The sequence below is a fragment of the Anabrus simplex genome, chromosome 2, assembly GCF_040414725.1.
Source record: "Anabrus simplex isolate iqAnaSimp1 chromosome 2, ASM4041472v1, whole genome shotgun sequence".
NCBI classification, from domain to species: domain Eukaryota; kingdom Metazoa; phylum Arthropoda; class Insecta; order Orthoptera; family Tettigoniidae; genus Anabrus; species Anabrus simplex.
In genome coordinates, this window is record NC_090266.1 from 169,672,340 (window position 1) to 169,687,160 (window position 14,821).

Here is a 14,821-nt window from a genome sequence, read left to right on the forward strand (position 1 = left end):
GATAAAGAATTTTCTAACAGTGGAAAGCATTTTTATAAAATTGTCTGACATATAATTTCTGATAACTACGCCACTTTACATTTTTCAACAAAACAGTGCCCTTAAACTTCAGTCATTCATACATTATCAACCATCTGCATGGTATGCAGCACAGTACATGGAACAGCGGCCAGGACCATTTCTTAATGCACCCTAATTTTGCCTGGATAAAAGTATTTAAGAAGATAAACACTAGTAATTACTGCACCTTGCCTGAATACAGTCACTTTTCTTTTGTTAAGATGTGTTCAGTACAAGGAAAATGTCTGTTTTGATCACTATAGACATGTCGCATTTCTTTGATTACCATAGAAAGTACACAAGGAACAGATTATTACAATTATGGGCTTATTAATAGCTATTAAGCTATATAGCTATTAAGGTCGACAATCCGGACAATATATGAAATTTATAACTTGTTATCCATTGGACTCGTGGTAAAGCTCACGCTATCGCAGCACAGTTCATTTCCCGAGCCTCGACAGCTGAGCAGTAATAGTTGCACAAACCTCTGATACAAATATTTTCCATATAAAGGACAATGAGAAACTTCTGCAATTTAAGAAGGAATACTTCCAGAATGTATTAGCAGCCAAAATTGTGACAGTGAATTTCATTTAATGCACTCTTGCAAAGAGAAAAATATCAGGGCAGATTGAAGATTGTTTGGAGATTGCCATGTGTCATACCAACTGTGATATACAGTGGAGGAGCATCATGGATGGCGATGTTTTCATGCATAGACTAAACTCTCCAATTCATTCAACCACGACACTTAAATGCTGAGAAATACACATACATTCTGGACAATTCTGAATTTCCTATGTCGAGACAATTTGGTAAAGACCTTCCTTGTTCCAACATGATCATGCGTAAGTAAAGAAATTGTATGATAACAGGTGTTCATGAGCTTAACTGCTCCGGACAATATCTCAATCCGAAGATCTTTGTCATCTACTAGAACACCAACCACAACATCCTGATCTAGTGCAGGTTCTTGCAGAAGAACAGAAATCAATGGCTGTGGAAATGAACAGAAATCTACTGGACAACCTTTCCCAAAGAGCAGAGGTTGTCACAGCTGCAGAGGGCAAACAAACATCACATAGGGGAATGAGTGATGAATGTGGTTGTGTCTGGATTCTTTGGGTCAGATAGTGCATCTATACATCTCATAACATCAACCTTCCAGGCCTATTCACACCAAAGTCCATCAAACAATAGTTGACAATTCCTTCAAAATCCTAAAATGATTATCCCTGTCCACTGACTCCCTTCCCTTGAAGGATTCTGAGGTTAGACATGTGCTGGCAATTAGTTCCAGGAAAGTACCCCGTCTTTTAACCAGATGACCACTCCTACTTCTCATTTGAACGAGCAGCATCCAGGTATTACAAGATATTAGAATAATTCCATATTGACGGTTTTCACTTTACAAGGTAAAAAATAGAGTGTATCCTCCTATTCAATACATCATATATTCCATCAGTAGATGGAGTAATTAAATATGAATTAAATATGAGTTTAATTACTCCATCTAATGATGGAATATATGATGTATTGAACTGGAGGATACACTGTTTTTTACCTTGTAAAGTGAAAACAGCATCCAGGTACTCGACAATATGGAAAATTTATATATACAGTAGAACCTTGATGCATCGTAACCGGAACTGTCGTTTTTTCGTATCCATCGTTCAATTTATTCAATCCCAAAAATGTTCCATATAAATCAATGTTAAATTTCCCTGCATCTACCATTCCTCAAACTATCGTATTATCACATCGATCGTCAAAAAAATATTTGTCCGCGGCCACAATTTTCCCGCATGGATCGATCGTAAGTAAGAAAAATATACGCAAAAGTTTTTTGAATTTAAAGAGACAGCTGAATACTGTAGCATATAATAGCGGCAACCTGTTACGCGAGAAAGTACAAGCGATTACGAGTTGCTAGTCTTGCGCAAGGATCTCATAGGCTGGAGTGCTGTACGCAGGTTATACACACGCAACATCACTACCAGCCTCCTGGCGCCAACGCTTCTCCTTGACCAACTAATCTGCCCCTAGAAGTTTTCTGTTTACAAGAATTAAAATGGAGGCGCTGTAAAACTAAAATTTGCCACCATTTTCTGTGTTGCTATTGGCTGGCTAGGGCTGCCAGCTTTGAAAATGAGAAAATTGCACAGTTTAAAACAGTCATGGCGTGCGCCAGGTACGTTTTAATTAGTCACAGGGTTATTAATCGCGTCGTACCTTGTGATGTGTGTGGGATGCTAGAGGGCTGTTGACTCTTTGTTGTCCCCTGTCCAGTTGTCTTGTTACAAGCCAGACCTAACGAAGCCAGACAATCTTTTCACTAGCCTGGTCTTGAAACTAATTCCTAAGTTGGCAGTATCGATTAGCCCGCTGTGACATCGTCCGAAGCACCATGTTGAATTTCTAACCTGCGTAACATCGTCCGAGCCGTGCCATGTGGGATCTATAACCTATCGTTCGCGAAGGGTCTACGGAATCTTTACCAAAGTACAAGTTGATATAGATGTTGATTCCCATACAGAATCTGAAATATTTGTCCTGAATGAGTAAATTTATAATACCAATGTAAATGGTCCGTTATTGGACATTATAAATTTTCCAGCTAACTCATTCTTGGTTGCCAGCTTGGCCAAGCAGGCATCAATTTTTGGTGATAAGACAAAGTCTTTTGGTGCATTGGCACTACCGGTGGCTCCAGTTAGTCTACGCAGTGGCCTCCACGGTATGCACTAGCCAGCGTCTTGGTAGGTGTGTTAGGTACCAACTGATGAGCCCACCCTAGCACACGAGGGCGAAACGCTGGCAACCAAGAATGAGTTAGCTGGAAAATTTATAATGTCCAATAACGGACCATTTATATTGGTATTATAAAGTATAAGTTATCTCCTTAATATCCACATATATCATTAATTTGCAATAAGAGAACTGACCTTGAAGGTTTTCCAATTACTACGAGATGTAAGGAAAAGTGAAACGAAATGGCATAAAAGTCGCGCTTTTTATTTTCATCATATATCATATCATGATTGCAATATTTTGATACCCTTATGTATAGTATGAGCATGTCCAGCTCCATGGCTAAATGGTTAGGACGTGTTGGTCTTCAGTTCAAAGGGTCACGATCGGGTCGGGGATTTTAACCATCGTTGGTTAATTCCGACAGTTCAGGGCCTGTGATGTGCACCAAATTAGGCATTAGGATTAATCTTAGCGAGAGCCGCATTTTCATAAGCACGTAGATCGCCTATCACGCAACAACTCGAAAGATCTGCACCCGGCTTCGGAAGAGGCCACACGCCATCATCATCATCATCATTATGATTATTATTATTATTATTATTATTATTATATTTACATGACAAAAAATCCCCAAATACAGTACCCATATTTTATTATTTTGCTTTCCCCCTATTTTATGTCACCCGCATTTACCGTTTTCCCGCATCCATCGCCATTATCCCCCTCCCCCTTGAGAAACAATGCATCAAGGTTTTACTGTAACAGGAATCAATTGAGGGATGTTCCACCATTCAACACTCTATATAATACATAACATTTATTAAGTGAAAACTGGTTTCGATTCCCTTGGAAACATCATCAGTTCACAGTAAATAAATAAATCAAAAGGATCTTAACAACAATCAACATGAAATCTGCTTTTAAATACATTTAAAATGGTTGACATGGGTCATAAGACATAAAAACACGTTAACATTTAAAGAACGTCCTAGGATCCAGGTCACAGATAACTGTAGTGCATTTGTACAATGTTGAACAGAGTTTAAAGATAATATATAAAATTTTTGAAGTTGAGGAATACTGTGAAGTTCATATTTGTTACGGTGGACATAAAAACATGGCATGTTAAAAAATGTTCAAATATTCGTAGTAAAATCATTGAAGGATAAAAACATGTATCAAAATTGACAATCTTGCTAAGTGCCGATGTTAAGACAATTTGCAGTTAACACGATTTTCTGAGTTGGGGGAACATCCTTCGTTGTTTCATAACGTCTGCTTTGTTGTCAAAAATATCGCTGTTATTGTTGTTTTGAAGTAAACGCTGAATGACGGTATGGCACCCCCTCCACACCACAGCCTATCCAAAAGAAGTCACAACACACACCCCACTCTCAAAGCCAGCAATAACCTCCACACAGACATGGACGAGCAGTGCACCTCCTACTTTTCTAGCGGCAGGTTAACGAGAGCGAGGAATAAGGGATAAGTACTATCAGACCACTTTCCAATAATTAAGTCCGAATACACATATTAGTTTTCATTTCTTTTCGTTTTTCTTCTTCCTCAGACATCCACCTTTTACGACACTGTACCATACAACCAAGGCCATTCCGTCATTCAACTTTTACTTCAACAACAATAACAGCAGCATTTTCAACAATAAAGCAGGCGTTATAAAACAACAAAGGATGTTCCCCCAACTCCTCAGCAAATTGTTTTAACTGCAAATTGTCTTAACATCGACACTTTATAAGATTGTCAATTTTGAAACATGTTTTTATCCTTGATCGACAATTCGACTATGAATATTTGAACATGTTTTAACATATGTTTTTTATATCCACAGGAACAAATAAGAACTTCACAGTATTCCTCAACTTCAAAGTTTTTATATATTTTCTTAAAACTCTGTTCAATATTGTACAAACGCACTACAGTTATCTGTGACCTGAAACCTAGGACATTCTTTAACTTTTAATGTCTTTTCATGCCATATAACCAATGTCAACCTTTTTAAATATATCTAAAGGAAGATTTCATGTTGATTGTTGTTAAGATCCTTCTGATTTATTTATTTACTGTGAACTGATGATGATTCCAAGGGAATCAAAACTGGTTTTCACTTAATAAATGTTATGTATTATATAGAGTGTTGAATGGTGGAACACCCCTCAATTGATTCCTATTATATTTAAGTTAAACATCAACACAGAGATGAAAGTTATAAATTATGATAATATGGAAAATTATCTCCTTCAACGAAAGTTATACTGAAAATTTTGGAACAATATGATATTTTTAGTTGTGTCTTATCAAACACACTTTTATCAAGCAATTCAAAATGCTCTCCAGCCATTTAAAAATTTGTTACATTCCATGCTCTCCAACCATTTCCAAAATTTGTAACATTCATTCCCCATTATTTTTTTAAAACTCAAACATTTAATTGTGGAGAACGAGATACTCAATATAATGGCTGAGTTTTAATGATAAACTGGGGCTAATAATCCAGTTTTGCCAACTTAAACAAAAAATACTACCATCACTTAGTGGCAAAATAAATGTGAAAAAAAGGATATGTAGGGAATATAGAAATAACTGGGAATTTATGAAGAATTCAATGGCAATTCTACACCTGGAAAACTTGACTGGTTTTCTGGCTACAATATTAACCAAGTACCCTCAACCTATTTTCAGAGTTTCTTGATATTTCTGAATTAAAAGGACAGATTGGAAGGGTTTAAAGCAAACATATGATGGAGATACACATTAGAAACATGAATTTTCTGAACGAAGCAAAACAAAATTCATAAAAGCTTTCATCTCTGGAAAACTTATTTAATAAGTGAGTACATTGCTACCTTTCAAAGAAATCCTTAGGCGATTCTTCATCATAAAATCCTAGGACAATAGTATTAGGCTTCATAGCTCCAAGTCCAGACATTCGTATCATATGCAGCATACCTTCACGGATGCTATGCGCTACTGTTATTTCAATAAATGCTTTAACCTGCAGAAAGATACAAATTACAATTAATGAACAAGGCCATTCAACATAGCAAGCAATGTTCCCAATGAAAATAATGCAATTCTTTGACTACTGAAAAAAAAAAAAAAAAAAAAGAAACGCAGCAAATTCAATATTTTACAGCAATTAAGAGGTCATCTATATTTAAAACCGATTTACATCACTGCATCAATATACGAGGCTTATGTCTTATTGCATATGTATGAAATTCATTGTCACATATCTAGTACAAATGCTAATATCAGGATATTACAATTATGAAGTTCTAAAAGGAAATGATGCAAACAATCTCTTCATGTCATAGCATAGTGTATTAAGTAGAGATGTGCAGTGCACTACTTGGTTGAAGAGAATATGAGAACAATGTTCCTGCAGAAGTGTGACAAAACAGTTTTAACATTTGTGAAACACCCATTGTCACAAGTATTTGCACTTTCCCTTCTTTACTGTTAATTGTTAAACCTGTCTCCACTTTCGACCCTTCGTACATCGCACGTACTAGGCTATGTCTCTTCTTTCACCCCACTCCAACACCTCTTTCTGTATTTCCTAGTTCGAGTCTTGGTAGACAATGTAACGAGGTGGGTTGCCATCTGAGACTGCAGAAGATCTTGAGAAGCTGCTGAATGGTATGGACGAAGTCTTGGGTAAGGAGTACAAGATGAAAATAAATAAGTCCAAAAACAAAAGTAATGGAGTGCAGTCGAACGAAGGCAGGTGATGCAGGTAATATTAAATTAGGAAGTGAAGTCTTAAAGGAAGTAAATGAATATTCTTACTTGGGTAGTAAAATAACTAACGATGGCAGAAGTAAGGAGGACATAAAATGCAGATTAGCACAAGCAAGGAAGAGCTTTCTTAAGAAAAGAAATTTGCTCACTTCAAACTTTGATATAGGAATTAGAAAGATGTTTTTGAAGACTTTCGTTTGGAGCGTGGCATTGTATGGAAGTGAAACATGGACGATAACTAGCTCAGAAAGAAAGAGAATAGAAGCTTTTGAAATGTGGTGTTACAGAAGAATGCTGAAGGTGAGATGGATAGATCGGATCACGAATGAAGAGATACTGAATCGAATTGGTGAGAGAGATCGATTTGGCTAAATTTGACAAGAAGAAGAGATAGAATGATAAGACACCCAGGACTTGTTCAGTTGGTTTTTGAAGAAAGTGTAGGTGGTAAGAACGGTAGGGGTAGACCAAGGTATGAATATGACAGGCAGATTAGAGCAGATGTAGGATGCAATAGTTACGTAGAAATGAAAAGTTTACCACAGGATAGGGTGGCATGGAGAGCTGCAACAAATCAGTCTATGGACTGATGACTCAAACAACAACCACAACAACAACAACAACAACAACAACAACAACAACAACAATCTTGTAGTTCATTATCACTCCCCATATATTTTCCATCTTCCTCTTCAAAACATTCCTCTCTGGAATCGCTATTTATGATGATGATGATGATGATGATGATGATGATTCTTGTTGTTTAAAGGGGCCTAACATCTAGGTCATCGGCCCCTAATGGCACGAAATGAGATGAAATGCAAAGACAATTAAAAATCCATAATCCTCCACTGACCGGAATTCAAAACGTGAGGACGAAGAATGAATGAATGAATGAATGGATATGAAGTTAAAACAATCAGTGGATCCGACCCGACAATGCCCCACATTACTGACCGGGGGACTGCTTCTAAAGCACAAAACTGAATCGATGATGCTTGTAGTCGAAACGCGTACAAAATCCAGGTCATCGGCCATTCATAATGGTACTTATCACTAGCAAAATAGAACCATGCTATTTGTCATGTTGCGGTATTAACACATGGGTGACGGGCCCCGAGAAATCTCGTAGTACGCGCGCCAGCGGTAGTTGACGGGCCCCGAGAAATCCCAGTTTTATTCACGACATTGTTTGCGGTCTTCCTGTGACATCTCTTGACCATATATTGAACTATTTCAAACTTGCACATTGAGTAGAATAAATTGTAGATATATATCTGCCACTTTTCTTTTATTCACGGCCTCTTATTTTTTTATTTACTTTCGAAACGTCAACTTTCTTTCTGCCGGTCCAATCAATGACAAGATGGAGCGCCCGCGGAATACGGTGTTAGCTGACAACGATAAGAATTATATGCCAATGATCGTTCAAATGGATATAGTGATAATGAATTAGTGGAAACTGAACGTGAGAGTGATAGTGGAAGTGATATTCAAGCCTCTACACGCCGTAATTTACCTAGTGTGCTTATTTATTCAAGTGACTCTGACGACAACAACGATGTAAGCATTAATGATGTGTTGTTGAATTAACACGCATTTGCTTGCTTATCTTAGATATGTTGAAGTACTACTAGGGGCATTGATGAGTATTCATACCAACTTTAAAGATAAAATCCTGACTGATTTAATATTTATGTATTTATAATCAAGTGCACCCTAGCATGCTTAGTAGAAAAATGTCCGGTCCAAAGGGTATGTGACAAGCTCAAGCATCCGGTCAGCAATGTGTTAATCAAAAGTAGCGTAGACTCACGGTATTCCACACATTATGGTACTATTCACAGGTAATGAAATTCCCACATGTAACACAGATCTATGGTGTTTCGCATACTGCGGCGCTATTTACAGGCAACGCAAACCTATGGCATTCCTCACGAGTGGACTAACCACAGGGACCCGCACTATCCCGTGATGTTCCTTACACAGTGGGTACTAAGCATAAGCAAGGCAGAACCATGGTGTCGTTTATTCCATGGTGTTGCTCATATAGGGGTACGAATTACAGATACTGTAAAATGAATTCTGAGCCACACACTATTGCTACTAATCACAAAACTATTTTCTACCTAACATAGTGATACTACGCGCAAGTAAAAGCAACCCATGGTGTTCCCCACATGGTGGTACTAATCACAAATAGTTTCATGGTTCTAATAAAATCATCCCTTGGTTGCCCCTTTTAGTTGCCTCTTATGACAGGCAGGGGATACCGGGGGTGTATTCTTCGTCTGCGTCCCCCACCCACAGGGGGTTGTGTGTTTGGTCCACGAGAGGTATTTTATTTCCGTCAAGTCCGCCGTCAAGCTGGTTAGGACCCCACAATCCGCCACCTGAGATGCGCCACGTGGGAGTATCACCTCTCCTCCTGCCCTCAAACTATTTATGAGGAAACATTCAATTATTTGTCAACAAGAGATGAATCGTAAGATATGAATTTCATTATGATCAGTATTGGCAAACATTCACAGTTATAAGAATTGAAGGAAGGTCCACACATTCAATACAAATTAATATTTGATGTGAGAGATATTTACATTAAATACATCAGGGGACCGGTTTTGACCCTTTAAGGGTTATCCTCAGCCATTACAACTAAAATTGACCATTCATATAGTAGAGCCCAGTTTTTTCAATGAATGTTAAGTGTTAACACTGCTGTTAAGGAGACTTAACACATGATTTAAGAAAACAGTTGTCTCGTCAAGAATAGTTAAATCTAACAAATTGTTAATACTTGTGTTAAATTAACATGGCAGCAGCCCTGTGTTAAACCTCTTAATAGCTGCTAAATCAAGTGTACTGTAATTTGCCTAATATTTTTGTTCCCATTTTTATCTTCACGTTCCATCAAATATTAATTTATTTTGTACAAGAATGATAGTTATCACGAGACTCGAACTCACGTCTACGATGTTCGCAGACAAGTACGGTGACCACTGCGCCACCACTCCGCTTGACTACGATGTAACTCCAAGTATATATGCGTTGCATTGGAATTAGGGTTTCATCAATTTCTCAGAAATTATTAGTGTTCTACCACTTCCACTTTGTCTGAAGCAGATCCTGTGTCATGACATTTGACCTCATTTTTTTAAAAAACTAAAGCGTATTTACCTAAACCCTTATACACGAGTTACTATTGAGTGCCCCGCCCCCAGGTAAATTTAAATCAAAATCTCTTGACCGCAAGATCTGGCCTCTCCTTGTTAGATATAATGCTTGAGACACTTTTCATGTAATTGTAGGCGACTATGTTCACGAGTGCAAGACAAGAGTGTGTAGAATTCTGCAAAGAATGCCTGCTGCCACTGCAGCATTAATAAGGCAATAATTTATTTTCCCCGCAATAAAAGAATGCCCGAAAATCATTCAAGACATATCAATTATCACATTTTCCTGGTGATGTAGGAGCATTAGATTGCACTCATAAGAATAGGCTACATCGAGCTATATTGAATGTTGTGATATAATAGTCCGTTTTTTTCATTTTTTATGCACACTCGCATATTATCAAATTAAAATTATAACAACATTTGTCTTGCATTTATCATAGTAACGCTTTTTTTGCCTCTTACACAACATGTTTACGTACCAGTCTCTGCTAACCATAACTTATAATAATGTCAACCATGTGTGACAAAATACTATTTCAACAAGCCACTAGGGGTGCTTTATGTAAAGAAACAAAAGACGCTCAGTCCCAAAAGTTCAGAAATCTCACTGAAATGTCTTAATTTGTCTTTAACAATTGTTTCGTAACAAATGCTGGAAATGTGTTTATGAAACAGGATACTTTAAAACGAAGTGTTAAATTAATAACAATTGTTAGTTAACATTTGTTAAGTAAAATTTCACACAGAGTTGAAGAAACTGGGCCTATGTATATAACACCTATATGCTTAAAATAAACACTTTAAAACTACAGACTGTATTATAAATTTACAGAATAAAAATGAGGTTTACGCAGTCTTAACTACTAGGATTTGTTGATTCTAAAGTCCTCTTGCTAAGTCTATGTTAAGTGTGACATAACTGTTTTAGCAATTGACAAATAATCGAAGATTGATCACTCCCATGATAGAAATGCAGATACATATACACTTAAAATTTTTAAAAATCTAGTCTATGAAATATTGTGTTGACATCCGCAGTTAAAATACGATCTTCACAGTATCCAGTGTTTATATCCACATCAGAGGTTAATTGTATTCTGATAATTAAAATTAAGTCTGATAATATATTACATGTGAGGAACATACAAACCATGCACTCATTCCTTTTCTGGATATACATATGCAAGAAGCAGTATATCTGCAATTGAAATACAATGGTAACATTGACCTACACATTTATACACCACACAAATTTTTTTTAATTTCAACACATGACTTAGTTGAGTCCTTACTGTATATCTAAAAATGATTATCAAACAAATTGTATTCTAACACAGCTGCAGATTTCAATAAAATATTACCTTCAAATGATCAACAAGCGTCAGCCAGTGGGTGTATTCATCCAGAGTTGGATCAAGAGGAAAGTCTGAGAACTCCCCAACCTTGACATGGCCAAGCACATAAAGACCACTTTTCTTCATATCATTTACAAAGTGTATGAGAGGGCACGATGATCGTGGGTTACCAACAAGTAACAACATCTGAGGACGCCAGAACTTGACATGATCCTTTCGAGAATCCAACATCAGTAAATATTTGCGTACCTAGAAAGAAATTTTTTTAAAAAAGTCTTATTTGGAGGTTAGTGCATGTGAAGCCTGTGCTGATGTAAGGAAGTGAAGTAGTTTCATTTTACTGGTAAGGAACATTTTTGTTATCAGACCAGTGTGCCAATGTGAAGAAATTAATAAGAACACCACAATATCCCTTCAACTGCTACCAGGTTTAAGAGATGTCAGAGAGCTGGAGTTCTTCCCAGAAAATGGGAAACATTCCAGTTGATCTACGGATACAAATCTCCAGTATTTGAGTACTCTTAAAAACGGACAGTACTGGGACCCAATCATTCAATCTCAGAGTGAAGAAAGTAGCTACAAGTGAATTTTGTCAGGCAACCCACACTACTGCAGTGTCTGAACTAGTGAGTGATATTTTATAAAATACTGTCCCCTGAATCTATAGATATAATCCTACTGCCAGTGTCAATTGAACTAGTGAGTGGTATTTTATAACATACTGTCACCTGAATCTATAGGTATAACCCTACTGCCAGTGTCAAACTATTAATATCACTAACAGACTCCAAGACTGAATCTGATTATGAACCGAGATATTGATATTAATTTGCACTAATAATATGTGAATGAATGAATGGAAATCAGTTTTGTGGAGACATCCTTGATGTATTCAAACAGGAACAGACAAATTAAAACTGCAGATGTTCGATTTCAGTACAATGGACACAATTTCACACAGATCTTTTTCATTGTTAGTTGACACCATGTTTTTCTTTGTTGGTGGTCATTAATACTGTTCTAATTAAAATAGGATTCCAGCAACAACAGGATAAGAAAGGGCTAGGAATGGTAAGAAATGACCATGGTCTTAACCTTCCAGAGAGAGTGGATTTAAATGGCCTGCCTTCACAAGATGTGGTAAGAACATTCATGGGGTATTTAAATGTTATGTATCCCAATGTAAAAAGCACTGTAAATTGTTGAAGCTCCAGTAAATTTAGATGAATTTTGATTATATTTCTACCTGTTTGGTAAGAAAAAACAAAACCTAAAAAATAAAAAATAATAAAAAACAGACCATTAATAGCCCATTAGTAGGGATTGTTGGAAGAAAATAAATACCCTATAAAGAAAATTCTTCAAAACATTTCTATCTAAATTAGGTATAAATGTATCACTGAAATACCCCTACTCGATCACAGGTAATTGTCTCATAGACAGACTGATTACCTCGGATCAAGAAAGAGTATTTCATTTGCCCTGACAAAGAATACTGCAATATGTTTGAAATGTTCAAAAACTATATGGAATGTACAGAAAACAACAACAACTCTGTTCAACCTGGAAGAATAACCCAATGAAATTACAGTTAATTCAATACACTATACAATTAATTTTCACATTAAAATTGTTCTTGTGATCTCTGTTTCGTGGTTTACTTTTAAAAATCTAGCACAAGAAAGTATTTGAAAAGTGTAACTGCATCCAATGGCACAAGGGGGTCTTCAAAAATTGTAATTTAATTTGAACAGTTTGAAAGATTCCCCTATAAAAAGGTCAGTCTCACATACTGATCTCTATACGTGGATCGCTGATGGCAGCTCTCCACTGCATTAGAAAGTACGCCAAGTTGAGCATGCGGTCCGCCATGTTGGTGTATCCATCCTACAGCTCTCCTTATGGGGAAGCAATGATAATATAGTCAATTTTAAATCGCAATTAATGGCGCATTGGAATAATTAAAAACATAAGAGACATGTTCACTCAAAGCATAAGGACATTGGGATCACTGACACGTCATTCCGAGGTCAGTAAATCTTCGGGATAGCAATAAAAATGACGGTATAATAACAGCCGACAAATATTAACTTAGGTGCTGAATACATGCAATTAGTGATCGGTAACATAATACGAGTGAAAAATAGTTTCTGGAAACATTGCTGTAAACTGTATCCATGTATGCCATGAAATTATGCATTCTTAAAATGATGTACCTCTAAACGTAGCTCACTATACAGGCCTAGATTCGACGTATCATAATTGGTGCTTGATAATGAATTCCTGTTTCCCCGTTTCCATGAAATAAAGTGCAGTTTATCAGATTAAAATTTCACTGAAGCAAATGTACACATTTATAAAACCAGCAAATATTCAAAACTTGTCAAGATATCATATAACCTGCAGCTTAATTTACCACAGTGAAAATAACACCAGTAATAAAGAAATGTATTTCTATAAAACAACAGTCCTATTCGCAATATTTATCAAGATGGATAGTTCAGTTCATTACTGGTGCCTGTGTCACTAACCTGCTAAGGTCTTTCCTTATCAAATCACTATGGATTTTTACATAAGATTCACTAATAATCTTAATCAACCCGAAGACATGGTTACTTTCTGCTGAAGTACCAGCATGTGATTTCTGAGCTGTGCAAATGAATCACTCCCTACTTCAGAAAGAACACATGAAACTGAAATTAACAGTGACCTACTATTTGCCTTTGCAAGAGGCTGTGAACCATTAGTTGAGAGAAACATCCTAAAGTGCTTTCCTGTTGTCAAGCATACTCTGATCGTGTCAAGAGATGGCATGATCAAATGTCCCCTAGATTTAATTGTCAAAAGTTTGAGACTCTTGTCCACAGCAGCATCAGTAACTAAGGCTGATGTACATTCATCACAATGCACTCTTTTCTTCACCATCTTCACTACATATCCACTGATATATGCCACAGTATTTTCTAAATATTCACTGATGGTAACCTTAGGGATTGCGGCCCTGCCATAATTGAATCTTGTAATTTACAAGCATACTACAAGGCAACGAACCTAAATTCGTAAAATACACTACTATTTCCTTTGCAATAACACAGCACAGAACATCTGTGGAACTACAAGCAAGAGGCCTGGCGTCACTAAACTAAGCATAAACAAAGCAAGTGCGCTCCTCGTGGTCTACTGCATCACGCGCTCGCTGCCAGTCATCTTCTATTCGGCTTACTGCTACCCAAGCTACCAGCCATCCATGTATAGAGATAGGTAGTCTCACAGCTAGGACACCAATAAACAGGTCCCTTTCTGTTGTTTTTGTAACACACTACAAACCAAAATAACTGGTCCAAATTTTGTTGACTGCAAAGGCATATTTCTTTATTCGGATGCATATAAAGACCTGCAACAGCACTTCAAAGTCTGATTGAACCTACTGTTGATACACAGATGAGTGAATATCAAGCCAGCTTCCATAAGACCCATTCCTGCAGCAAACAGATCTTTTCACTAAACAGTATCATCAAAATAAGATCTATTCGCACAAAACCACTTGTTTGAGTTTCGTTGATTTCAAGAAGGCTTAGGCCTATGGCTTAATCAACCGAATCAGTTTTCTTGATATCCTCAAGGAGATGGGTGTGGACAACAAGAGTGGTTCCATCATCAAGCAAACTCTGACCAACACCAATTCTCAAGTGAAATTAATGAGGAAAATGT

At 36.9% G+C, this 14,821-nt stretch overlaps 1 protein-coding gene across 2 annotated transcripts in view; it reads right to left on the reverse strand.

Moving 5' to 3' along the window:
* LOC136863967 (solute carrier family 12 member 9) overlaps positions 1-14,821 on the reverse strand; it is a 246,727-nt gene that overhangs the window by 156,018 nt on the left and 75,888 nt on the right. For both annotated transcript variants that reach the window (XM_067140433.2, XM_067140432.2), the window contains exons 9-10: positions 11,117-11,359; positions 5,682-5,830 (exon numbers count right to left, since the gene is read on the reverse strand). In XM_067140433.2, the coding sequence (XP_066996534.2) occupies positions 5,682-5,830; positions 11,117-11,359 (392 nt within the window). The remainder of the gene's footprint in view (positions 1-5,681; positions 5,831-11,116; positions 11,360-14,821) is intronic.